Consider the following 27,862-nt stretch of genomic DNA (forward strand, 5'->3'; position numbering starts at 1 on the left):
TGAGAGCCCTGACTTGTTAGGTGAGTGATAAGAGCGTTTTGGGTTGTCATTAAACCCTAGGGAGTGGGGCTTTGTTCTGCGTTTTGGGTTGTTGTTAAACCTTAGGAATTTGTTCTGTTCTCCTCTCACAGACATTCAAACCTGTATTTGCAGAGGGCTAGTTAATTGTGTTGACAATAAATTTTTAATTTTTGGTGGTTGCTTATTTGAAAGCCTCCGTAAGAAATTGGCGTAGTCAGCAGGATGTCAATAGATGAGTTATTACAGAAGTATAGTTGTGTCCCTTTTCCCCCAGATGTACAATGGGTGAAGGAGAAGTGATTTGATCTGGTGGCAGTTGTGAGGAAGTTGTAACAAAGCCAGGGAAGTCAGTGGAATGGCGAAAGTGAAGGAAAAATGTGTGCCATTTTAGGTGCCTGCTTGATTCAGGCGCAGGATTATTTTGTAATAGTGGAGAAAGGTAATTTAGAGGAACAATTGGAAATTGATTGTTTGAAGACAGAATTGTTAAGAGAAAGAGAGAGAAGGCAATTATTAGAAAAAAAAATTGAAATTATGTTAGCATGAGCAAAAAAGCCTCCTCATGTTGTTCAGATTCGGAAGTTAATCACGAGTGTAGATCTTGAGAAGTGGGACAGAGACATTTGGGGAGAGTCTGATGAAAGTGGCTTGGAGGAAATAGAGGAATTGGAGGAAAAAAATGTGCGACCTCTCATCAAAACAGAAAGGCATACAAGTCCACAAGGTGGGAACCCCCGAATCACCATCCATACAACCCCCTGGACAGGACCCAACCTGAGTCAACTTCGAGTTAAATATTCACATAAGCCAGGTGAAACTGAAACCGAGTATTTGTGGAGGGTTTCTTTAAGGGTGGCGGGGGGCGGGGGGGGGGTGTTAGAATTCTGTTGAGTGATGACAAGGTGGGAGGTTTCTGGGGTCCTGGAGTGTTTTTAAGTGACTGACCAGAGGGTAACCAGTCCATAAATAATATCTCCAGTGGCTTACTGGGCTGGGGGTGTGGACCTTAAGGAGAGGGGGGAACCTGTTACCATTAAGGTGAAGGGATAGTCGGAACTGGCAGAGGGAGTATAAAAGGTGGTTTGCATTCAGGCAATGGATGAGAGGGGGTGGTACGGAATACCGCTTGCTGTGCCAGTGGATCCCAGCCACCTTAGACCTCTTATTAGAGGGCTCCCGGATGCCTTAAAGATACATGTCCAGTCCCTTAGAGAAAGGGTGCAAAGAGCTATTGAACGCAACTAGCGAAACCTGCCCCCCTTGTGTGCACATGTTAATGTGGGCAGAAGTGTTACAGGATCTGGCTGCTTATAGGCGAGAGATGGGCTGGACTGACCGAGGTGGGGGCGGGGATGGAAGCCGGAGGGTTCGGCCAGTCAGAAACTCTACCCTGAGCAGCCTCCTCATAGAGAGTTTAAACTGCCCGGGATAAGTCAGGTCGATTTTATGATTACAGAAGGAATCACCTTTGGCGCTGTGGTGGTTTAGCCCCTGCCGGGGTCTGAGACCACGCGGCCGCTGCCCCTCCCCCACAAAGGGAGTGAAATACAAAGCCCCAAGACTGAAATAAGGAAAGGTTTAATACAACAATGCAATAGCAACACAACCAACAACAACAATAACAGTAATAGTGACAGCAATGAACAGAGCAAAATAGCTACCAAATACAGCAGTTTGAAGCACGATGTACAAAACCACGAGTGCACCGCGCTCCCGCGCCAGGAAAAAATGTGACCTGCCAGGATGTGACGTCCGCATGGTATCTGAATAACCCGGCTAGAGCTCCCCCCCACTGCTGGGGAAACTTAACCCTAGCCTGGTTAAACCAGGACAGGCGCAAGGCATTGGCATGGGGGTACCCCAGGCAATATTACATGGGCAATCTACTGGTAATATCTCAAAGCTGGTGCAATTGCTGGAGGGGAGAACTTGAGAACAAAGAAAAAATATTATGGTTTGATGTTTTGGCAGGTAAACAATGGTGATTACCAGATGGCAGAGTCTGGAGTTTTGGAGTTTGGGGGACAGAAGTTACTTGTGTCTCTCAATATCCACTGCCAACTGCTGCCAGACAGGGTATTTTTGAGGCGATTAATGATACTGAAAAAAGATTATAAATCATACACATTCCGCCAACAATTGCTTGCTATGCACTGGCTCAAAAGCTCGCCAAAACCACGCCCGGAGAAGGGGTTAAGACCTTTGGAACCCTGCCTCCTGTGGGAGTCAAGCAGTGAGAAACTGGGAAGAAGTGCTGTGTGCAATTAGATCATTATTGCCACACATGACCGATAGAGAAGGAAACACCCAAATCAATTTAATCACATAACAGGAGCCACTTTACTGCCGGGGTGGTCCAGGAGTGGGCACATAAGGAATACAGTGGGTTTGCACACCCCATACTATCCTCAGGCTAATGGGCATGGGAAGCCTTAGGGAAAGGTGGAAACACTCACCATATTAGTGCCCAATGGATAATTACTAATTTTTAACTTGATGCCCGCATTCTGATCTGAGGCCTAGTTCTGTTTTTTTTGTTAGGATCTTGGAGGAACAGATGACTCCGGCATCCTGATTGGCAATGGTGATCCACACGGACCATCAAGACCTGGACGACAACGTGGTGGTGAATGAATCTTGTGAAATTGGCAGCATTCCGAAGAATGTGATTGAACTTGGTGCTATTGCGTTAATGCCACTTTAGGACAACAAATAAAGAAAGTGGCAAGACACTTGAGGCAATTGTTACTATATTAAGTATTAATTGGTTAATTGGATATCTTTGAATCTAACTTGTTAGAATGGTTAATCAGCTTCCTTCAATTTTGACTGTAGTACATTGGATGGTTGGTTTTTTTAAGATTCGATTGTATAATCATCTAGGAATGACAATCCACAACAAGTATGGAGACTCACTGGGACTGCACTTCCTTTTAACCTTGGAGGCAAGAGGTGACTGCACCACCACTTCAAGAAAACCAGCCAAATCATGACTGTAGTAATGGGATGGACTGTGTGGCAGATGCACCTGCCCAATGAAAATAGGGCTTTGTGGCTGCTGAAGTGTAGCAGCTCCTGATTGCCTTTGCTCTCGGGGCTTCACAATAGTTAAGGCCTTTAGCCAATGGGAGCCGCTACTGACTACAGATCAGATTCAGCCTGGGTATAAATGGAGTCCCTTGGGGGAGCCATTTTGAGTTTGTCCCCTGGAGCAGCACGCTGCGGGCAAGGACTCTCCCCTTGGGTCGGGATGCTGCCCAAGGAAAGTCCTTGAGGTGACTTGGGTCAGGATGTTGCCCTGAGAAGGTCCTCAAGGTTGAGAGCCCTGACTTGTTAGGTGATAGAGCATTTTGGGTTGTCATTAAACCCTAGGGAGTGGTGCTTTGTTCTGCATTTTGGGTTGTTGTTAAACCCTAGGAAGTTGTTCTGTTCTCCTCTCACATACATTCAAACCTGTATTTTGTGGAGGGCTAGTTAATTGTGTTGACAATAAATTTTTAATTTTTGGTGGTTGCTTGTTTATTTGAGAGCCTCTGTAACAACGACAACTCCAGCTCAGAGGTAGAACTCCTCCACCAGAGTTCCCAGCTAAGGAGGCAGCCTATACTTTCATTTATTACTGCCAGATAAAAGTGATAAACCCAGTAGGATAATGATTATTACAGTCACCCAAGAAGACAGGAAAACTTTGTTTAAACATCTCCTTTATGTAATTTAGACTGGGGATTTCAGCAAAGACAGACCTCTTACTTTCTAGTCAGATACATTAATAGTTTGGCTGCAGGGTACTTAAGAGTTTTTGGCAATCTCACCTGTGGAAACTGAACTGCTTTCTGTAAAACACTTGCATGGTAATGGCAGCAAGGGACACACCAAAGGACAGCCTAAAAGAAAAGACACACTAATTAGAAAACACAGCCCTTCTCCTATGCAGACTTACACTGACATATTTTCTGTTATATACTTTGTGTCATTCACTGGAAAATGTAAGCACTCTGGGAATTAAAGGCCAAAATTAAGATTAGAAACCTTACCCACTATGATCCAAATCAATCAATCTCTTCTTTCCTCTTTGTCCCCTGACTCCCACTTCTTTTTTCTGGTGTCTCCCCCAATTCCCGCACAGAACTGCTTTGGGAGGGGAGAAGGAGCTACTACAGAAAGGATGGGGTGGCCTTCTTCAGGTATGCTTTCAAGAGAAATCAAATATTGGAAGTTTCAGTGTAAAGGCCAGGCCAGGAAGGTCAGGTGAGAGTGTTTCAGAGGCCAAGGTGTATCCATCAGTGAGGCCTGGGAGACAGATGTGGTGCTGTGCAGGAAATGCTGAATCAACTGGCTCATCACTAGCAAACATAGGTAGTCCCTGAATAGGACCCTAGTGTGGAATTTACAATGTACCCATCAGGGCTGAATTAATTTCATCTAACTTCGGCTATTTAATAATTAGCTGCCTGGGCTTCCCCTCTACTGAAGAATATCAGTAGACACCTCCATAAGACAATTCATCTCAACCTACAATAGTGCCATTGACTCCACTGACTACAGAGAAGGCCTACATGTTTAGTTTACTAAATTTCGGTGAAATAACTGTCAAGCATAAAGTATGCCTCCAATCTCTTTCAAGGCAACTAAGATCTTGTTTGGATAAAGTTATCACTTTATAACAACCCAGAATGGCATTTATTTGATAATAGCTCCTGGCTGTTAGGGCACTGGCACTCTCACAACATGTGAAAGATCGAGGCAGAGGAGGAACTTTAACTTCTTTCCAAACTCTGGCAGAATGCTTACCACCACTACCCTATAAACAACTCTTACCATCATCTGCCAACATGAGTGAGCAGGTCAGGTACCTGACAAAAAGGTCCTGCAAGTAAACCAGGCAGACGAACAACATATGAATCTGGCTAGGGTGCAGGTAAAACCCTCCATTTGTTCTCTCTGCTTAACAGCAAAAATACAGGTTCTTTGAGGGAACTGGATTATCTCAATTTTGGATTTAAACACACACTAACTAGACATATAAAATTTTTTGTAGACACAGCCCTCAGCACACAATGTGTTTTGTATATATAATGGATTATTCTTCTACTCTTATGGTATAGAAAGTGGAAATTAAGCTTTAAAACTGCAGTAATCACAAAATTCCTATAAATAAAAGTTATTGGCACTTCACATACAACACATTAAGTCCTTTTTAATATCTAGTTATCAGTTCTGATACATACCCTTGTAGGTATCCGAAGTCTGTAATCAATCTTACTGTTCACAGTTGATTTACTATCAGCAGCTTTTAATTTTAATGCAGTGTAATTTACAAACACAGTCAGATTAAAAGAATTCTGAATCAGATCAGATGCAATTGTTTTTCATCATCACAATAAATCTGCCTGCATACTTGTACTTGATCTGTGGCTATGCTGTTCTCCTAAACAAGCTAATTAATAAGAATGGTAAGATCTAACGAACAACATTGGCCCAGGCAATCCTTGTTTGTTTTGAATTCTCTCACACAGAGAATGCTTATCCTGTAAACAAAAACAAAGAATACCTTCTAAAAAAAATGAGTCATTACTAGTCATGTCTAGGCATTGTATAGATAGCAGTCTTTAATAGCTGGAATAGGGAAAGGCAGGAAAGAAAATCATTTCTATCAGTCAAGACCCAGATGGGAATTAAAATAATCCGAAGCATGAAAATTTCAGTGTAAAACACCGCAGCTTTACTTACATGAAGAAAATGAATGCGAGATTTGAAACTGTGCGAGTCTGTCAAAAGACAAGAAAGCTACAAGCCACTTTTTTAGAAACATGTCTACTAATACACATAGTATCCACAATACTAAGAGAATAGCTGGTGATCTATTCTCTGGCAGTACAGCAGCAGTTTGAAAGGAAATGCACTACTGAAGGGCCCTAACTTTACCATAAGAACAAAAGCCAGGTTCTCATATCCTTCATTCTCTCAGGTTGTGTTCCACTTAACACATGCTCTATGCAAATTACCCCTTCAGACAGGTTTTCCAGGAAGAGAGAAAAAAGAATTTTTGGTTTGACAGTCAGTTGAACATACTGTTTCCCTTTTATAATACCCTTGTTTAGGAGCCATACGTACATATAATTTGAAGGATTAAGCACTCAGTTCTCTGCTCAGTTCTGTAACATGCTTCCTAGGGAAGTTGTCAGACTCCACAACTACAGAGAACTATCCTCAACCGCTGTTAAGAGCTCTGTTAGCACAGGATTAGGAAATACTCTGGTTAGAAATGCTCTGGAAGATACCTGAAATAACCTTTTGAATAAGCCAGTAATATCCAAGGCATCAGCTAAGCTTTTTAAGACCAAGGCCAACAACAGATAGAGTCAGTAATAGTTTACTAGTTGTTGCATTAAAATACTGATGATGATGCTATATTGCCTTCTGCAGAGATTGTGGCAGCAGATCAACACCTTTGAAAGTAAGCTCTTACAGATACAATGGCTGCCTTCTGTATACACTAAACATAAACATATTTAAAAGCTCCCTTTGCTTTCTACAGTTGTTTCTGCAAAGCATTTCAATTATGATCTACCATGTAAGATTGCTACACACACACCTCAAATTCTAGCTGTAACACAAGTGTGCAAAACAACATTCAAAGTTGTGTTTATTAGGTCTATCTTTCTTGGTATGTATCTGACATAACTTGGTTTTAAGTTTTGGCACTTTCAGTTTACCTTCACACTCTTGTGATTAGCCCTGCAGCTGAAATACTACAGCTCCCATAAATACTTGCAGATCACCTTGTTGTATAAAGTTCTGTAATCTTATAGACTCTTCTATATAATTTATTTTTTCAGTGCCTCAATGTCTTCAGTTTTACAGCAAGTAATTTTCACTTCCATGGTTCTTCTGGTCTGAGAGTTCTCTAGTAACTTCAAAAAAGCATTTTCATAATGCCTCTCAAGATGGATGCAGCGATATCAGATCACTGTGTTAAAGCTCTTCTGAGTATCTCCACAAACACTGCAGAGGAACTATACAGGTCAGATCCTGAGGGGATGGTTCCTGCTGTTGGTTTCCCACACACTGTCTCTTCAATAAACTGGCCTGGTTTGCAGCTGCTGGTCATAAATTTCATTACACAGCTTATTTAGCAGAGGGGAAACAAGCATCTGCAAGGAAGTATAACAACTGTACTCAGCACATTCCTATCCAACAAGTGATACCTAGGAGACAAATTGGGGCTTTATTTATAGATTGCCTGCACAGTACATGGCTCACGTCCCAAGTTTCTCTGCACCCCATCAGGGGTTACTAACACCACATTACCGACATCCCTCAGCACGGTAAGCAACTTTATTCTTCTATCATAATAATTTAAAATATTTACACACCACACTGCCACTCTTTTACACAAACATATACTTAGTGGTATATTCATGAACCACATCTAAATGGTTTTGCTAAGGCTGACACATTGTGGGATTTACAAGCATGGAAAAAAATATCTGTAGCCTTCTAAGAGACAGTCATTTGGAGGGCCTGTGAAAAAAAAAAAAAAGCATTCCCTCTAAGCTTAAGTTCTCTCCAGAGACCATTCACTAGCTTCAAAATATCCACATCCGGCATTAACTAAAGCTCTCTTGGCAATGGCAGACTTCAAGAATGAGCATGTGCAAATAAAATTTACTCAAGGAAATCCCACAGCAGGAACAAGAAAATTGAAAACTCTTTAGGAAAATTACTACATTTCTGAAATATTACTTATTTGAGAGGCTCACAACTCAATGCTAGTATACATATACATATGTATATACATATATATGTATATACATACAGGATCCAAGGACAGAGGAAATTAACTAGTATATGGTGCCCACCCAGTAAGTGTGTGCACTACTGCAAGTAACACTAAGTTCATCCATCAGCTTTCAGCCATGAGAACTTTAAACTCAGAGCATTAATGAGGAAGTTCAGACATACAAAATAAGGAGAAGACTGTCACCATCAGGTGACACTGCAGTAGCCACATTATCAGACATATCATAAATCCACAACTCTAACCCATCTCAGATGGCACCATCAGACAGCACAGACAGAACAACCTACCAATAGTCTAGTCTAAAATAAAGTTTCACCTTCATCCTTAACTTCTGACCGCTTTCATCTCAAGTATTCCCAGAATAACACCTGTATGCAGTTACCTATCTATACAGGGAACTAATAAGTTTTTTTGAGAAGACTACTGCTGTCCTTACCAGTCAACAGTCCTTAACCTAGCCAAAAGAATCTTCAATAAAACTAGGAGCTTTCATTCCGTTAACAAACTCCATCTCCCTCTACCAAGGCAAACACTAGCTCAAATTTGCTTAATAAAGGCAAGTGCAATTTGAGTCTTATTCAGATAGCACTTCTATCGTATCAGTCCAGTCTCAGATGAACAGTTTTAAGAGCCAGTCTTGGAGCTGGGTTTATTGCAGCGTGTATTAAAGCCTCCACTTCTTGCAGCAGATTATGGCACCAAGTAAAACCAACCATCAGGCCATGAAATCAATCTTCTCCTAGATCCTCAGTAAAAGTAGTCAGAGCCTGCAGCCTCACTCCCCTGCTCCCTCTGAATATATAGATAGAATTAGGACCCAAGCAAGGGACAGAATTCAGGCTTGTGACTTCTGCAGTCCATCTTGGAGAATGACTTAACCCTTGAGTTAGAGGCAGCTGCAATAGTTGTGTTACATGCTCGTACAATTAAACCATTATCTTTTAAAATTCTCCACAGGTTCTATAAAGGTACATAACTCTTACTCCAACACATTCCCTTTTCTTCTTTTGAAACTTATGCCATGAAACTACAAAATGTCAGAATTACAAAGAAGGTTCTGTAATTCATGTTACCAAAGATGGTCATCTGAGCTAAGGGGAAGCATTTCACTTTCTCCCTCCAAAGAAGGGATGGCCGTTTGATTGAGGGACAGGATACAATCCCATTCTTAATGATTGTAACTAGTGAACCCAGCAAAGCACTAGTGTCATTACTGGACAAGAGACATGCTCTGTCTAGAGTAACAGAAATAAACCACAAATTAATCCAGTTAATGTGTTAAACCAAGTAGTACTTGGAGGAAGCACTGAATATTGTATGTATATGTTTATATGTGTAATACATAGTTACTCAGATATACACATAAATATTTAATATATAGAAAATAAAGTGCTTTCTATCATGTCCCAATGCAGGGACATCATAAAACATTTCACCAAGTGCAAAACAAATAGATACAAAGAATACTACATCAAACATACATGAAAACAGTTAACACAATATGTACAGTCTGGTGGGTGTCCCAACACAAAACATCCCTTCATATACATGGTATATACATATATACTCATCTTTACTCAATATATTATGACAATATATATTTCAAAACTTTGTTATTGACAAAAAACCCCTATAAAAACACAACAAGGATCAAGCACACAAGTCCCAGACTGACAAAGAATTTGCTACCCTTGCCCATACCACCACCTCCACTGCTGGGGAAGATATGCCAGTGCTCTTTTCTGGGGTACAGTGCCTCCACATCCTGTAAGACTGTGAAGCAGTAATCCTGTAAGCAGCCGTGAAGTTAGCATCACCAGTGGTGAGTAGGTCAAACACACATGAATAAAAATAGATGTCCTTCACCAGCATCTTCTCATGGCATTTGGTGGTGGCAGTCTCCAGTGAGCAGCGCCACCCTGAGGGAGTAACTGCCCCATCACAGGCAACGGTAAGGGGCCACTACCATCAATACGTTCACTTGAAGGACAACCGTTCACACACAGCTGCAGATTCTGACTCTCCTCGTAGGCCATGACCAACTCTTGAGCCATGCGAATGGCCAATGTTAAGTAGTGTCCAAGCCGGAGTATATACACCATGGTCCCAACGTACCTGGTGTGCATTTTGATGTATTTGCCACTGACTTTCTCCACAATTCGCAAGCTCTTGGTGTTCCCATCACCTCCACTTGTTGTACCATCAACAAAAGCTGCAGGTAAGTCATCAGTCACTGCTTGATATACTTTCTTGAAACAAAGAGCTTCACTCAACAGTCAGAATTGAGTATAACTGTTGAGCAGGTATTCTTTATTCACAGCTCTGGGCAGCACTGGGGATCGCTCCACCACAATGCTGCACTTACTAACAAAACACTCTGACTAATATACACAAAAAGCATACATATTCATCAGATTTCTTAGAAAAGGCAGTCTTATGCTAACGGATTCTCAGAATTCATTTACATAGATTGAGCATGCATAGTAAAAATAGAGTGAGGGTCTTCTCCTCTCCTTAGTGGTCCACATAGTCTTCCTCACACTGTCCACTAGTTGAACTTCAGATTTCTCGTGTCCATATACGGTCATAGAGTTACCTCATCTGTCCTTCAGCTCCCCTTTGTTCCAAGGAGGTTAGTTTAGACCAGCTTCCAGTCGCTTATCTTGACACTGGCGTCTTCTTAGACACTTGGTTTTTTAGGTTCCTGCTATTAGGGATGTACTCAGGGAGTTTTTCAGACTGTCCAAGGTCTGTCTTATCTTTACTAGGCAAGGAGTTACAGGTTTCAAAACATCTTACAAGTGAGTAATGACTACAGAGGGTAGTTAGGAAAAAAAGTATAAATGAAATTACATACATTGCAGTAAAATACAGGAAAAATAAAAGCTAGTAAAACACAAGTGATGGTTAACATTAAAACTAAACGTCCTAATTTACATGTCCCTATACATTAGCAATTTCAAGTATACTTGTAGCAACTTCCTTTCATTCTAATCTGTACAGTCTTGGTATGATTTAAAGATAATAGTTATGAGGGGGGGAAGCACAAAGTTAGTGAAAAAAAATAATTTCAATCCCTTTTCCATTTTGCAGCTGGACATACCTGGGACTGCCCACTACCTCACAGTTTGATAGCTGTCCCCAACTCATGCCTAAAGGAAAACAGTTTGTACACATGCTTAAAGGAATATTTTATCAGATGGCAATTGTTAAATTTGTTCTTTGGTTGGCCTGGAAGCAAGACTATTAGCATGTGGCAACAGTCACAAGGTCAGGAAAGGTAAAGGCTTTATATTTAATTAAGGATCACAGCTCCCTCCTGCCTGATGGTTTCTTAATACTTTGGAATGCATCCTGTAGTCACAGAGAAGTGTAAGTGCCAAGTAATTCCCACAATGCTAGCCACTATGGCAAAACCAGAAAGAGACTGTGCAAAATCATGGAAAGGTACAAGAGAACTCAGCTTCCTCGACTCAGAATATTCTCACCACTCCTTATACACTGACTGCATGACTCTTGTTGGGGTACTGTACACCTGTTGGATGTGTTACCAGGATTAGCTGTGTGAGACTACTTTAAAAGCACTGATGTATTTAGTGCTTTATCAGCCATCAACAGAACAGGCAGTGAGACGAGAGATGCATGACCAAAAAGGACTAGCAAATAACTACTTAGAGCTCCTGGATCTATTACTCCTAGGAACTGCGGGATTTGACACTTCCAGTCCACTGTTGGTAGAATATGTGCCCATGGAGAAACAAAGTAAGACTGAAAGATACTCAACGACATGCCTTTGAAGAGTGATACAGAATCCAGGAGCATAAAGCAATTATTCTTTTAAGATTATGACTGGCCTTTTAAACCTTTGCACTTATTTGAATAAGCCACAACAGAAAGAGTAGGTCCTCCACTCTTTCTTGAAGGGAATAATTACGCTATATGGCAGACCAAGTTTGGAGTGTCTAGTGGCTTTCCCTAAAATAAAAAGTATGATGAGGAATCACATATAAATATTAGAAACAGGTATGCTACTTCCTTCACAGTTTCAGAGGGGGGGATGCCTTCTTGAAAAGATCAAAGGGAATTTGCATGAGGAATTGGTATTTTAATCATTATTTTAATCACTGACTGATTACATCAAAATTACTTGCAGTCTATGATTTAAGCAGTCTGCTACAAGATCCAGAGAACTTCAAAACATATTAGAAGGCATTTTCAATCTAACATTACACTTTTTCCTTAAAATCTCACATTTTTATTTCAGTTAACCAGCATACTTCTGCACAACAGCTTTTGTTTCTTGCCCCTCTGCTTTGAAGTAAGAGCTAGAAGTTAAATAAACAGCTGAATACAGACAACCTGAACAAAACCTCTACCCTCATTAGCCTCACCTCTCCATATCAATCATATAAGACAGAAGTCTTCCCTTCTCCCTCCTCCCACTGCAACAATTTCTTTGGAGTATGAAGACATACCCTATACAGTATTACATTAGTTTTCAATGTTTGGTTTGTCCCTGCTCTGTCAGTCTTTGTCTCACACACACACTGACAATACTTGCTACTTTGATTTCATTAATCAGTTAAGTAGCTAGCTTGAGACCATCTGTAGTCAGCCAATTTGGTAAACTGATGTCTGTGGACCACAGTTAAGCTTGAATGCCTGTGCCCAAAATCCAGAAAATGCAGAAATGCCCCTCTTTCTGTGAAGACCACCTCACAACTCTATGCTTAGTGAAACCTGAGAATCTCTCAAGTGATTCGTATTTCTGCATATAATCCAGAGCTTCATTCAGTAAATAATTTCTTACATTTTATATAACACAGTTTTAATGAAACAGACTTCTACCTCAGACTGCTCAGACAAAAAATCATTCCTACTTCCTCGAGCACATTTACATTGCTCTGCAAGGAAAATGATTTACATTTCAGCAGAAGTAAAGCTCTAAATCTGCTCAGCACCAGAACAAGCCTGGAGTCAAAAAGAGTTAATGGTTTTAAGGAGACACTGAACTGGCTGCTTGATAAAACAGAAAGCAAGGCACCTGGCAAAAATTATCAGGAAGCAGCCACGGAACTATTCTCTCCAAAGCTCCCTCTTCTGCAAGAATGAAATGCTACAATTTCAGACACAGAGACGGAGAACAGCAGCCTTCACCCTAAAGCAAGATTAGCAACAATACTGTTTGAGGGCTGAACAACTATTAAGTGAATGAAGGCCACCACATACCTTGCAAGGATGCTCCAAAGAATCAACAGAGACCATCAAGACTTGTCAAGGACATACTCATAACTAAACACTGCAGCTCAATACATTAGGTTTGGATATTGACTTTTCTGTCATGTGACATCCATCTAACCCATAGGGCAGATCAGTAAAACCAGAGTTCTGTAAGGCCCATACCATCCCACTCCTACCTCAGTCTCACAACCTAGTACTGAGGGATCCTCAAGAACTTGTTGCAAAGGGAGATGAAGCAAATTTCACAGAAACACAGAATAATCTAGGTTGGAAAAGACCTTGAAGATCATCTAGTCCAACCATTAACCTAATACTGACCATTCTCAACTACACCATATCCCTAAGCGCTATGTCAACCCGACTCTTAAACACCTCTGGGGATGGGGACTCCACCACTGCCCTGGGCAGCCCATTCCAACACCTAAAAAGCCGTTCTGTAAAAAAATACTTCCTAATATCCAGTCTAAACCTTCCCTGGTGCAACTTGAGGCCATTACCTCTTGTCCTATGGCTTGTTACTTGGTTGAAGAGGACTCATCCACACCTCTCTGCAACCTCCTGTCAGGTAGTTGTAAAGGGCAATGAGGTCTCCCCTCAGCCTCCTCTTCTCCAGACTCAACAACCCCAGTTCCCTCAGCCACTCCTCCTAAGACATGTGCTCCAGACATGGTGAAGAACAGCTTTGGTACCCTTCTTTGGATACACTTGAGTAATTCAATGTCCTTTTTGTAGTGAGGGGCCCAAAACTGAACACAGTAATCGAGGTGTGGCCTCACCAGTGCCGAGTACAGGGGCAAGATCACTTCCCTGTCCCTGCTGGCCACGCTATTTCTGATGCAAGCCAGGATACCATTGGCCTTCTTGGCCACCTGGGCACACTGCTGGCTCATGTTCAGCCGGCTGTCAATCAACACCCCCAGGTCTCTCTCTGACTGGCAGCTCTCCAGCCACTCCTCCCCAGGCCTGTAGCGCTGCTGGGTGTTGTTGTGGCCCAAGTGCAGAACCCGGCATTTGGCCTTATTGAAGCTCATACGGTTGGCCTTAGCCCATCGCTCCAGCCTGTCCAGATCTCTCTGCAGAGCCTCCCTACCCTCGAGCCGATCAACACTCCCAGCCAACATGGTGTCATCTGCAAAATTACTGATGGTGCACTTGATCCCCTCTTCTAGATCATCAATAAAGATGTTAAAGAGGAGTGGCCCCAAAACTGAGCCCTGGGGGACACCACTCATGACTGGCCGCCAACTGGATTTATCTCCGTTCACCACAACTCTTTGGGCCCAGCCAGCCAACCAGTTTTTTACCCAGCGAAGTCTGTGCCCATCCAAGCCTCGAGCAGCCAGTTTCGGCAGGAGAATGCTGTGGGAAAGGCTGTCAAAGGCCTTCCTAAAGTCAAGGTAGACAACATCCACAGCCTTTTCCCCATCCAATAAGCAGGTCGCCCTGTCGTAGAAGGAGATCAGGTTTGTCAAACAGGACCTGCCTTTCATAAACCCATGCTGACTGGGCCTGATCATCTGGTTGTCCCGCATGTGTTGTATAATGGTTTGTGATCTCACTGCAAAGCTTTCCCTGTTTTAAAGTTCTCAAGGTAACAGAAAACATTAAATAAGTCAAGAAGATTATTTCAAACAAATTAAATGTGGTTTATGTGTACATGTACCTACAGCACTTTCTACACTCTGGCTGGGTTGTAAGAAAGCCCCCACAAAGCTGCTTCATGAGTTCCTCTTTACAGACTACAAACTAGCTGCCCCTTCTAAACCTAGGGCAGAAAAATCCAAATCCCAGAATTCAGATGAAGAAAGTTTTTTTGAAAGTATCAGTATCTGAGCCTTGTTCTTTGGGCACATAAAGAGCTCTTAAGCTACTGCAGTGAGGAACCCTAAAAGTTGAAAATAAGGTTGTTCGAGAGACTTATCTGAAGGTATAATATACAAACATCAGCTATACTAAGAGTACTTAAAAAAAACTCCAACAAACAACCCAGACATTCAATTTGCACTTGAAATACTTCATTTTGGACTTCACTATATCACTGTACCACTCCTACTGATGCCAGTAACATCATCCTCACTGAGTCTACTGATCACAAAGGGATACTGATGGATCAGTAACTGTGGTTAACACCTGGAACAGGTCAGGCTAGACTGAGGACCTCTAAATGCAAAAAGGTGCTGGGGACATCAGCCCATCTGAAGTGCTCTATACCAACGCACACAGCATGGGTGACAAACAGGAGGAGCTTGAAGCCATGATGAAACAGGAAAATTATGATGTAGTGGCTATTACAGAAACATGGTGGGATGTCTCCCATGACTGGAGTGCACCAATTGATGGCTACAAGCTCTTGAGAAGGGATAGACAAGGAAGGAGAGGCAGTGGCATGGCACTGTATGTTAGGGACTGTTATGATTGCTTTGAGTACAAGCATAGTGAAGACAGAGTAGAGTGTCTTCAAGTTAGAACCAGGGGGAAGGCCAACAGAGCAGATGTTGTAGTAGGAGTCTACTACAGGCCACCCAATCAGGACAGAGAGGTGGATGAAATATTCTGTAGGCACTTAGGAGAAATCTCACAATCACTTGCCCTTGTTCTTGTGGGAGACTTTAACTTCCCAGACATCTGCTGGAAATACAACACAGTGGAGCAGGACCAGTCCTGGAGATTCCGGGAATGTGTGGAAGATAACTTTCTGACACAGCTGGTAAGTGAACCAACCAGAGAAGGTGCCCTGCTGGATCTACTCTTTGTGAAAAGAGAAGAACTGGTGGAGGATGTGGCAGTTGGAGGCCAACTAGTGCACAGCAGACATGAAATAATAGAGTTCTGTATTCTTAGAGAGGCCAGGAGAGGGCTAAGCAGAACTGACATCCTGGACTTCCAAAGGGCTGACTTTGTCTTGTTTAGGCACCTGCTTCACAGAATCCTTTGGGAGATGGTCCTGAAGGGTACATGGGTCCAGGAAGGCTGGGCACTCTTTAAGAAGGAAGTCTTGATGGCACAGGAGCAGGCTGTCCCCAGCTGCTGTATGAGAAGGCAGCGCCAGAGAAGACCACCCTGGCTAAACAGGGAGCTTTGGCTGCAACTCAGGGAGAAAAGGAGAGTTTCTGGCCTTTGGTAGAAGGGGCTAGCCACTCACAATGATTACAAAGACACTGTGAGGCTATGCAGGGCAGAAATCAGGAGGTCTAAAGCCCAGCTAGAAACTAATCTGGCTTCAGCAATCAAGGATAACAGGAAATGTTTCTGTAAGTACTCAACAGCAAAAGAAAGACCAGGAAGAGCCTCCATCCCCTGCTAGATGCAGGAGGAAACATAGTAACAAGTGATGAGGAAAAGGCTGAGGTGTTTAACACCTTCTTTGCCTCGGTCTTTAGTAACAAGACTAGTTGTACTGAAGGAATCCAGCCTCCTCAGCCAGAAGACAGAGACTGGGAGAATGACCCCCCTGCAATCCAGGAGGAGACAGTCAGTGACCTACTGCATCACATAGACATACACAAGTCTATAGGACCAGATGGGATACACCCGAGGGTGCTGAAGGAGCTGGCTGGGGTGCTGGCCAAGCCGCTTTCCATCATTTATCAGCAGTCCTGGTGGACCAGGGAGGTTCCAACGGATTGGAAATCGGACAATGTGACACCCACATATAAGAAGGGTCGGAAGGATGATCCAGGAAATTACAGACCTGTCAGCTTGACTTCGGTGCCCGGGAAGCTGATGGAGCAGATCATCCTGCCTACCATCATACAACACACGCGGGACAACCAGATGATCAGGCCCAGTCAGCATGGGTTTATGAAAGGCAGGTCCTGTTTGACAAACCTGATCTCCTTCTACGACAGGGCGACCTGCTTATGGGATGAGGGAGAGGCTGTGGGTCACAACAACACCCAGCAGCGCTACAGGCTTGGGGAGGAGTGGCTGGAGAGCTGCCAGTCAGAGAGGGACCTAGGGGTGTTGATTGACAGCCAGCTGAACATGAGCCAGCAGTGTGCCCAGGTGGCCAAGAAGGCCAATGGTATCCTGGCTTGCATCAGAAATAGCGTGGCCAGCAGGGACAGGGAAGTGATCTTACCCGTGTACTCGGCACTGGTGAGGCCACACCTCGATTACTGTGTTCAGTTTTGGGCCCCTCACCTCAAAAAGGACACTGAATTACTCGAGCGTGTCCAAAGAAGGTGTAAGGGACTGTGTTGGACTGTGTTTGTCTCAACATTGCTGCTGCACCACTACCACTTCCTGGCCTCAGCATCCTGTCGCCGTGGAGGAGTACACTCTGAAGGAGACGAATTGTCCCCAACAAAACCACAACATCTGTCCGAAGCTGAAACAACATCCTTGGCAGTGCCTACCAAGCTGCACGTGCGCGCGAGCCAGGTGGAGAGGAAATCAGGGTGAGGAAAATGTGCAGAGGCTGGAGACGCCGCAGGTTGACCCCCCGCCAGCACGACCACCTTGAACACCTGGGCATGCACACATGGAGGAACACGGGGTGGCACATATTACAGTGAGCTCTTGTCCTCCCTCTTGTTATCCTCCCTCCTCGGAGCTTGGAGCTAGAAGCACCATCACCTGCACCGAGACCGAGCCAATGGTACATTGCTGGATTCGTGGTGGTGGTAATTAATCTTGCTACATCTCTACCATTTGCTTGCTTAGTGATTCTGACTTTTCCTTTCCTTTTCTCTCTGTCCTATCGCTATTACCAGTTGTTACGGAAAATAAAGTTCACAAGGTTGTACAGCATCTGACCTCGTTTGTGTCTTAATCTCGCTCTTGGGATTGTTCAAGAACCCTCCCTGATACTGGATCGGGACAGAAGGGCAACGAAGCTGATGAAGGGTCTGGAGCACATGCCTTATGAGGAGTGGCTGAGGGAACTGGAGAAGAGGAGGCTGAGGGGAGACCTCATTGCCCTTTACAACTACCTGACAGGAGGTTGCAGAGAGGTGGGGATGAGTCTCTTCAACCAAGTAACAAGCCATAGGACAAGAGGTAATGGCCTCAAGTTGCACCAGGGAAGGTTTAGACTGGATATTAGGAAGTATTTCTTTACAGAACGGCTTGTTAGGCATTGGAATGGGCTGCTCGGGGCAGTGGTGGAGTCCCCATCCCCAGAGGTGTTTAAGAGTCGGGTTGACATAGCACTTAGGGATATGGTGTAGTTGAGAATGGTCAGTATTAGGTTAATGGTTGGACTAGATGATCTTCAAGGTCTTTTCCAATCTTGACGATTCTTAATCATCACTTAAATCCCACTGCACATGCAAAGTCTTTCAAGGACGGTGTTACTGAGCTGCCAAAGTAAAGTTTCTAGAAGACCTTTATGTATCTGTAGAAGCTTCATATATCTGTAGGAGCTGCTTGGTTTGTGTGCCTTAAACAAAAGCAACACTCTCAACTCTGAGTTCTCATACTAGTCTTCACTAATGTCATAATGCAATTACAGTGCTGTAGGTCTGACTATATGTTGGTGTTTTATTATGGATTTCATAGACTCATAGAATCATTTAGGTTGGAAAAGACCCTTAAAATTATCAAGCCCAACCGTTAAGCTAACACTACTAAGTACACCACTAAACCATGTCCCTAAGCTCTACATCTCTACACATCTTTTAAACACCTTCGGGGATGGTGACTCAAACACTTCCCTGGGCAGCCTGTTCCAATGCTTGATAACCCTTTGTGAAGATATTTTTCATAATATCCAAACTAAACCTCCCCAGGCACAACTTTAGGCAGTTTCCTCTCGTCCTATCACTTCCTACTCTGGAAGAGACTGACAGCCACCTTGTTACAACCTCCTTCTAGGTAGCTGTAGATAGCCATAAGGTTTCCCCTCAGACTCCTTTTCTGCAGGCTAAACAACCCCAGTTCCCTCAGCTGCTCTTCTTTGGAAATGCTCCTCCACCTCAATGTCTGTCTTCTAGCGAGGGGCCCAAAGCTGAACACAGTATTAAAGGTGCAGTTGCAAAAGTGTCAACTACAAACAGATGATCACTTCCCTAGTCCTGCTAGCCATGCTATTTCTGATACAAGCCAGGATAATGTCAGCCTTCTGGGCCACCTGGACAAACTGCAGGCTCGTATTCAGGTGGCTGTCAACCAACACCTCCAGGTCCTTTTCCGCCAGGCAGCTTTCCCACCACCCTTTCCCAATCATTGCATGGGGTTGTTAGGACCCAAGTGAAGGACTTGGCACTTACCCTTGTTGAATCTCATACAATTGGCCTCAGCCCATCAACCCAGCCTGTCCAGATCCCTCTGGAGAGCCTTTCTACCCTCAAGCTGATCAACACTCCCACCCAACTCAGTGTCATCTTCAAACTGACTGAAGGTGAGCTTGATTCCCCCCATCCAGATCATTCATAAAGACAAACAGAACTGGCCTTAATGCTGAGCCCTGGGGAACACCACCTGTGACTGGCCACCAAGAATTAACTTCATTCACAACTCTTTCTGCCTGGCCATTCAGCCAGTTTTTTACCCAGCAAACAGTACACTCATCCAAGCCATGAGCAGCCAGTTTCTCCAGGAGAATGCTGTGGGAAATGGCGTCAAAGGCTTTACTAAAGTCCAGGCAGACAACATCCACATCCCTTCCCTCATCCACTAAGCTGGTCACCTTGTCACAGAAGGAGATCAGGTTAGTCAAGCAGGACTGCCTTTCATAAACCAGTGCCGACTGAGCCTGATCACCTAGTTGTCATGTATGTGCCATGTGATTGTGTGCTGGGTTAGTGTGTGCAGGGAGGGGGCTACAGATGTGGCCCCTGTAAGAAGCTTCTTGAAACTCCCCTGGCTCCAAGTCAGACCTGCCTCTGGCCAAGACCATGCCAATCAGCAATGGTGGCTGTGCTGCTGTTATAACATATTTAAGAAGGGGAACTTGAGAGGAGGAGGGGTTGTAAGGTGTGGTGAGGGAGATACTATGCAAACACCAAGGTCAGCTGAAGAAAGGAGGTGGGGGGAGGAGGGGGGAAGTGCGCCAGAGTAGAGTCCCCTCCTGCAGCTGTGGTGACAGGGCAGGCTGTCCCCCTGTAGCCCATGCAGGTCCACAGTGGGGCAGATGCCCACCTGTAGCCTGTGGAAGACGTCAGAGCAGGTGGCTGTGCCTGAAGAAGACCGGAACTCTGAGGAAAGCCCCCACTGTAGCAGTTCATCGCTGGGATGACTGCAACCCACAGGAAGGACCCACACTGGAGCAGTTTGGGAAGAGCTGCAGCCCATGGGAAGGACTAATGTCAGAGAAATTTCATGGAGGACTGTCTCCCATAAGAGGGGTCCCACGCTGGAGCAGGAGAAGAGAGGACTCCTCTCCCTGAGGAGGAAGGAGCAGCAGAGACAATAGGTGACAAACTGACCACAAACCCCATCCCCTGTGCCACTGCAGGGAAAGGAGGCAGAGAAGCTGGGAGCAAACCTGAACCCAGGAAGAAGGGAGGGGTGGGGGAAGGTGTTTTTAAGATGTCCTTACACTTCTCACTGTCCTACTCTGTTTGATTGTTAAGTGGTGGTGGTGGTGGTGTTTAAATTAAATTGATGTCCTTTTTCTTCCCCTAACTAGTCTGTCTTTTGCCCATGACCACAATGAGTGAATCATCCTTCCCTGTCCTGTCTCCATTCCAGAGCGTTTTATTTTCTCCTCATCCCTGAGGGGGAACGAGTGATAAGCAGCTGCTCAGTTGCTCTCTGGACTCAAACCACTACAGACTGCACTCAAGATGATCTGTTCCGTAAACTTCCCAGCACTGAGGTCAGTCTGACAGGCCTGTAGTTCCCCAGATCCTCCTTTCATCCCTTCTTGTAGATGGGTGTCACATTTGCTAACCTTGAGTTAACTGGGACCTCCCTGGTTAGCCGGGACTGTTGATAAATGACTGAAAGTTGCTTGGTGAGCACTTACACCAGCTACCTTAATACCCTTGGGTGGATCCCATCTGAACCCATAGACTTGTGTGTGTCTAAGTGGTGTAGCAGGTCACTAACCATTTCCCCTTGGATTATGGAGGCTTCATTCTGCTTCCTATGTCTGTCTTCCAGCTCAGGGGCTGGGTACCCAGAGAACAATTGGTCTTACTATTAAAGACTGAGGCAGAGAAGGCATTAAGTACCTCAGCCTCTTCCTCATCCTTTGTCACTATGTTTCCCCCACATTCAATAATGGATAGAGATTCTCCTCAGCCCTCCTTTTGTTGTGAATGTATTTATAGAAACATTTTTATTGCCTTTTACAGCAGTAGCAAAATTAACTAGTCGGGCTTCCGGCCTTCTTATTTTCTCCCTGGATAACCTCACAACATCTGTGTAGTCCTCTTGAGTTGCGTGCTCCTTCTTCCAAAGGTCATAAACTCTCTTTTTCTTCCTGAGTTCCAGCCAAAGTTCTCTGTTCAGCCAGGAAGATCGTCTTCCCACCAACTCATCTTTCAGCATGTAAGGACAGCCTGCTCATGTGCCTTTAAGATTTCCATCTCGAAAAATGTTCAGCCTTCCTGGACTCCTTTGCCCTTCAGGACTGCCTCCCAAGGGAAGTCCAAGATAGCAGTTCTGCTTGACCCCCCTCCTTACTTCTCTAAGAATCGAAAACTCTATATCATGATCGACATCACATCACCCACAAGCCCTTCTCTGTTTGCAAAAAACAGGTTCCAGGGGGTGACTCTCCCTAGTTAGCTCACTCACCAACTGTGTTAGGAAGTATCTTCCACACACTCCAGGACCTCCTGGAATGCTGCCTCTCCACTGTATTGTGTTTCCAGCAAACATCAGGTAAGTTGAAGTCCTCCATGAGAACAAGGGCTAGCAATCATGGGACTTCTCCCAGATGCTTACAGAATATTTCATCTGTCTCTTCATCCTGGTTGGGTGGTCTGTAACAGACTCCCACCATGATATCTGCCTTGCTGGCCCTTCCCCTGATCCTTACCCACAAACACTCAACCCTTTCATCACCATCATCAAGCTCTAGACAGTCAAAACACTCCGTAACACACAGGGCTACCCCATCACCTCTCCCTCCTTGCCTAACTCTTCTGAAGAATTTGCTGCCATGCACGGTAGCACTCTGATTGTGCAAGTCATCTCACCATGGTTCCATGATTACAATTGTATCATAGTCCTCCAGCTGCACAATGGCTTCCAACTCCTGTTTGTGTCTATGCTGCCTGCATTGGCGTAGATGCACTTCAGTTGGGCTATTGATCCTTCCTCCTTTTATTGGGGAGAAGCCCTAATTCTTATGTGGCTGCTCTCAGGTGATTCCACGGCTTCTAACACATCAAAACCCCTTATGTCTTCGCTGCCATGTGGATCTCCATCCCCTACCCCCACTGAGATGGCTAAGGTGCTGCGTGCATTAGTATAGAAACATTTCAAACATGCTCCAGTGTACTCAGCACAGTGTGGAGCAGACTGAAGGGCCTCCCTAGCACACTGTCCCTCAAACACTGGCATGCTGCCCCAGTCTTATCACTAATGGCCCTGATTTTAACCCTTTCCCCCACTCAAATCTAGTTTAAAGCTCTTTCAATGAGCACTGCTAACACAAAGATCCTTCCCCCTCTTTGAGAAAGGTGTGCCTCATATTTCACCAGCAGGCCTGGTGTCATGCAGACTGATCCATGATCAAAAAAACTACAATTCTGCAGGTGACACTAGTCATGGAGCCAGATATTGATCATCTGGGTATTTCTGTTTCTTCCAACATAATTCCCTGCAATTGAAAGGATAGAATAAAAAACTACTTGTGCTCCTGATCTCTTAACTGGTCACCCCAAGGCCCTCTTTTGATCGCCCTTGGACTTCTTAGTGCAACTTCATTGATGCCTACATGATAAAGCAATAATGGATAATAACCCAAGGGCTGTACCAGTGTAGGAATTTGCTCATAAAATCTTTAACCCAGTCTAGCCCTTCCACCACAAGACATAAATCCAACTCCTGTACCTAGAAATGCAATTTCAGGCATTCAAGTCTTCTACCTCTACTACAGGCAAAATTCCTGAGGAAAGAGTTCAGATGAAACCTGCCTAAGAATCAGACTTCATCCAGATGTTAAAAAACAGATATGAGGTACCACATGCAAGAAGCTGACACTATTTACTGAACAGGCAGTGACTGTAAAAATCTTAAGGTTGTTGGTTGTTCTTTTGGTTTGGTGGTTGGTTTGGGTTTTTTTTAACATAGGACAGAAGGTTCCTGTCATTCTAGGAACAGATTTTGATCTTGCCTAATTTTACTCATAATTTTACTGTAATAGTTCCCAAGTCAATTTTCCTCCCCAGATGTTTGTCATGACTGGGTTGTACTTTTCGGCAAGGGCTTTTATCACCACAAAATCATGCAGAACCTACCCCAACCCTAATGAAGACCCAAGGTGCTACAAAAATCCACAGACCCATCCCGTCCTCCCCAATTACTACTCCAAGCACAGATGGTCATAATACATGTATTGGAAAGGTTACAGTCAGCATTCAGGTACATAAATAGGAAAGCTAGAGAGGCAGGGAACACTGATTACAAGTACGTTATGCAAGTATTTATCAACTGAATACCCAACCAGTGGAATATGCGCATTGAAAGACTGTCTCTACAATGTTTTCTATGACATTAGATTTTGCTACTGAGCATTCCTTTTCCTAACAGAGAGCAGCAGGGAAGCAGACGAGATCCAACAGTGCATCTATCTAGTGACATGTCTAAGTCTGCATAAAGCAGACTTAGGTCAGGCAGACTGATGAGACGGGACTCTGATTCAGCCGAAAAAACACTTGCTATTCATGTTTCTCAGCTTTACCTTCAGCATAGGACTGCATGCCCTGCCTCATGCCTAGCATCATGAGAAAACATTCCAATGCTCTCCTTACACACCATTTCAGTCTATGGGAAAAGACAGAGAAGGATATATAAACAAAAACACAAACCTGATGAGTTACTACTGATTTCATCAAGCACTGGGGAAAAAGTAGAAGATGTTCAGCAGGAGGTTTTATGATACTAGACCAGTGGTCTATCAAATATTCCTGGGAAGCCTGCAAAGGACTGAACAAGTGATCCATGAAAGGCAGCTATTAAAAGTTCATAGGTAGATAACTGCATAGCATACATGACATTTCCACGGGGGTCTTGCAACGCCACTCAAAAGCTTTTAGTGTTCATACATACATATAGGAAAATTTAAACCTGAATGCACTAAATAACCTTCCAAACACTAACTGAAAATGTCACAGCTTCCCTTTTCAGAGGCCTGCAACAGGTGTGACGCATGTGAGTATCTCAGAAACCAAAGGTCATTCTCACCTACTGAAAAATGGCCTAAGCCAAAAGGTGGAAGTGGAGAGATTTAACAACAGAAAACCATAAAGACTCATTGTAAAATTTTGATGCAATAACCTCATTTCAAATCACATCACTTGGTGTATATATATATATATATATATATATATATATATATATATATGCATAGCAGGTCTTTTGGGATGAAACAAAATTGAAAGGTGCATTAGAAATGCTGAAGACTGCTCAGTCCATCAGACAGCACTAAGCATCATCCAAAGCAGGATTTCTTCACATTTCTCTCCATACACCCATGCTTTTGTGGTACACTTTGCTAACGTCAACATAGCTCAAGGACACAAGCAAGAGGTGTATGTGCAAAAGACACTTTGCTTCTTCCATGCATATTGGGGATGAGGAGGGCAAACTGTCTGGAGAAGATTTAGGGACTGCTTCAGTAATACTGCTGGGGCCAACTTCTTAGAAGCAAGTACTGCTGGGAGTGTTACAAAACAAAATACAGTAATTCCTCTCCAGCCTGCTGCTGTGGTACAGAAGCACCACAAGACGTTTATCATGACATGTTCCTATTTCATATCAGAGGAGAAAATGTGAAGGGAAAGCATGTGGATGCCAGGCACAACAGAGAAATAAAGAGGAAGTCAACCTGAAAACAAGACAGTTCAGCATTAGATGATTTCCAAAAGGAAAGCCAAGATCACTCAGGAAAGCAAGTGTTTCTTGAATGTGGTTAAGCAAGAAGTTCACTGTTCATAAATCACTCTAGAAATCAATCTACTATTAATTTCAAGACTACCCAGAACTTGACCATAGTTAAGCATCCTTAATCAACAGGAACAGTAGCTAAAACATTCCACCTCCTTTTCTCAGGTAGACAACCCAAGAAGAATGGTTCTCCCCCCCCCACAGTGGGATTATAAAGCTTATATAGCAACAAACAGAAAAGTAAAGCCTGTTTAAATGCACAACATTATCATTTAACTCCCATCACGATGTCTGGGAAAAACCTGCCACTTATGCTCATTAATTTATTCTCTGTTCTGCTGCCCCCTAGAGACCCCCAGAGGCTTTAAAGACATTCAGACAGATGCTGCTGAGTATATATGCATCTCTCCTTTTCTCTCCACCACCCAAAGACAGGCTTTAGAGGCACTGAAATGTCTGTAACAGCTGTCCAGCAGCCTCACAAATGTCATAGACAAGAAAACAGTTTAATGCCTGACAAACTGCCATACCTTGTCCTACAAAACCAACACTAGTAACAGCAGAAGGAAGAAAATGACCTGGTTTAAGTTTTGATTCTCAGAAGAGGCTAACGGTTTTACCTTGCATAGAAGACTCTCAAGCTACTATACTTCTTAACTGTTAAGAGCTAAGTGACTTACTCTACTGTCTTGACCTTTTACTTCTGTATGCATGCACAGTGCTTAAGAACAATCTATACCTTATTTGTAGCAGTAGCGCTGGATCCTGGGACCACAGGCACATTGGTCACTTGCACTGATAAGTAGTTATTGTCTATAAGAGGCCAAGCACCTTCCACTTTGCAAGTCTGGAAGTGATCCTTAAAAGTCCTCAGATGAGGATCACCAAACAACACACAAAATAGGTTAAGTAGTAGTAGGAGTATTCTCCCCTCCCTGATGTTCTCTGGCTTCTGTGTGGCCACTGTAATTGCAGGGATCATGGGTCACTTCAGGGTTGGTAGAGGATGTGGGTCCATCTTTGGAACAGTTTCTCTGGCTCATGAAGTCACTGATTCCAAGCACTGAAGAATGGTAGACTAGGTTTCCATGGCATATTTTGGAATTGTGATAGGTACAGGCAGAGTATGCTCGCAGGGCCATGCAGAACTCCAAATCAAAGCCCTCAAAGAGCCAAGTTTAGATGTGAAGTTAAGAATACAAAATCAGTGGTGCACTCTGGATTCAACAGGGCATTTGTAGCTGGCAGTCACCTAAGCACAAAACAGATGGCAGACAGAAATCAATCAAACCTCTTAAAATTACAATACCACATTCCAAATCCACAGGTACTGTAGAAAACTTGAAGACAACTTACAGTGCTCATCCATTAAGGAAACGCTAGATAATATAGCAAGAGGGGTTGGGAGGCAGAAAGATAGCAATACAGACCATCTCAAAGGCTGAGATGACCTGTGCATGACTTAATCCATTACTTGATATTGTCTAGATGGAAATTAAGAGCACTAACTCCTGCTAAGTATGAGCCCAGCATTTCTTTCCAGATATGCAAATGATGATGCAATTCTGTGCTTAAGTTAATGATTAAGCCTCCATTTAGTCTTTCAGTGCTTTACACAAGTTACTGAACATTTAAACAGAATCCTGCCTCTCAGAAGGATGTGGTAAATGAAGCTGGTGAAGGGCCTGGAGAACAAATCCTATGAGGAGCAATTAAAGGAGCTGGGACTGTTTAGTTTGAGGAAGAGAAGGCTGAGGGGAGACCTCATCACTCTCTACAACTACCTGAAAGGACATTGTAGAGAGGTTGGTGCTGGTCTCTTCTCACAGGTAATTAGTGAAAGAATAAGAGGGAATGGCTTTAAACTCCCAACAGGGGAGGTTTAGACTGGACATTAGGAAAAAAATTTTCACAGAAAGAGTGGTCAGACAGTGGAATAGGCTGCCCAGGGAGGTGGTGGAGTCACCATCCCTGGATGTGTTTAAGGGTCATTTAGATGAGATGTTGGGGGATATGGTGTAGGGGAGAACTTGTAGAATAGGGCTCATGGTTGGACTCAAGGATTCCAAGGGTCTTTTCCAACCTGAATGATTCTGTGATTCTGTAATATGTTTAGACAAAAACAGGCTGAATGAAGCAGAAATCAATGTTTCTATTCTAGAAAGCAGGGTGAGGGGTGTAAGGGACTGTGTTAGACTTTGTGTGTCTCAACCCTGCTGCTTTGCAACTACCACTTCCCGGCCTCAGCATCCTGTGGCTCTGAAGGAGTACGCTTTGGAGGAGACGCAGAGTCCCAGACGAAACCATGACATCCGCTCAAAGCTAGAACAATGACAGCCTTGGCAGTGCCTGCCAAGCTGTACCTGCGCGCGAGCTGGGTGAAGAGGAAGTCGAGGTGAGGAAGACGTGCAAAGGCTGAAGGGACCGCAGGTCGACCCACTCCCCCGCCAGCACAACCACCATGAACACCTGGGCATGCGCGCATGGAGGACCACGGGGCGGCACATATTACAATGAGCTCCGTGGAAATGGGTGGACTCTTCAGAGAAATCGTGGGGACTGAGACAATAAAAGCACTGTGTACTCCTCCCTCAAGGGGCACCTTCTTTGACGCTTGTTACTTGGAGCTGGGACCTCAGCGGAGCTTGGAGCTTGGAGCACCATCACCTGCACTGAGCCCGAGCCAACGGAACATCACTGGATCCCTGGTGGTGGCTGTAATTAGCTGCATCTCTACCGTTTTCTTGTTTAGGGATTCTGACTTTCCCTTTCTTTTCGTCTCTGTCCTAT

General features: G+C 43.9%; 1 protein-coding gene across 1 annotated transcript in view; it reads right to left on the minus strand.

The window, feature by feature from the left end:
* Window positions 1-2,526: 2,526 nt before the first annotated feature.
* Window positions 2,527-27,862, minus strand: part of RGMB (repulsive guidance molecule BMP co-receptor b) — a 32,803-nt gene continuing 7,467 nt past the window's right edge. The window contains 9 exon segments of the mRNA XM_074856131.1: window positions 2,527-3,905; window positions 5,250-9,608; window positions 9,611-9,732; window positions 9,735-10,074; window positions 10,795-10,857; window positions 25,812-25,979; window positions 25,981-26,238; window positions 26,240-26,289; window positions 26,292-26,324. Of these exon segments, the coding sequence (XP_074712232.1) occupies window positions 9,456-9,608; window positions 9,611-9,732; window positions 9,735-10,074; window positions 10,795-10,857; window positions 25,812-25,979; window positions 25,981-26,238; window positions 26,240-26,289; window positions 26,292-26,324 (1,187 nt within the window). The 3' untranslated portion in view covers window positions 2,527-3,905; window positions 5,250-9,455.

Source organism: Strix uralensis, chromosome Z, assembly GCF_047716275.1.
Source record: "Strix uralensis isolate ZFMK-TIS-50842 chromosome Z, bStrUra1, whole genome shotgun sequence".
NCBI classification, from domain to species: domain Eukaryota; kingdom Metazoa; phylum Chordata; class Aves; order Strigiformes; family Strigidae; genus Strix; species Strix uralensis.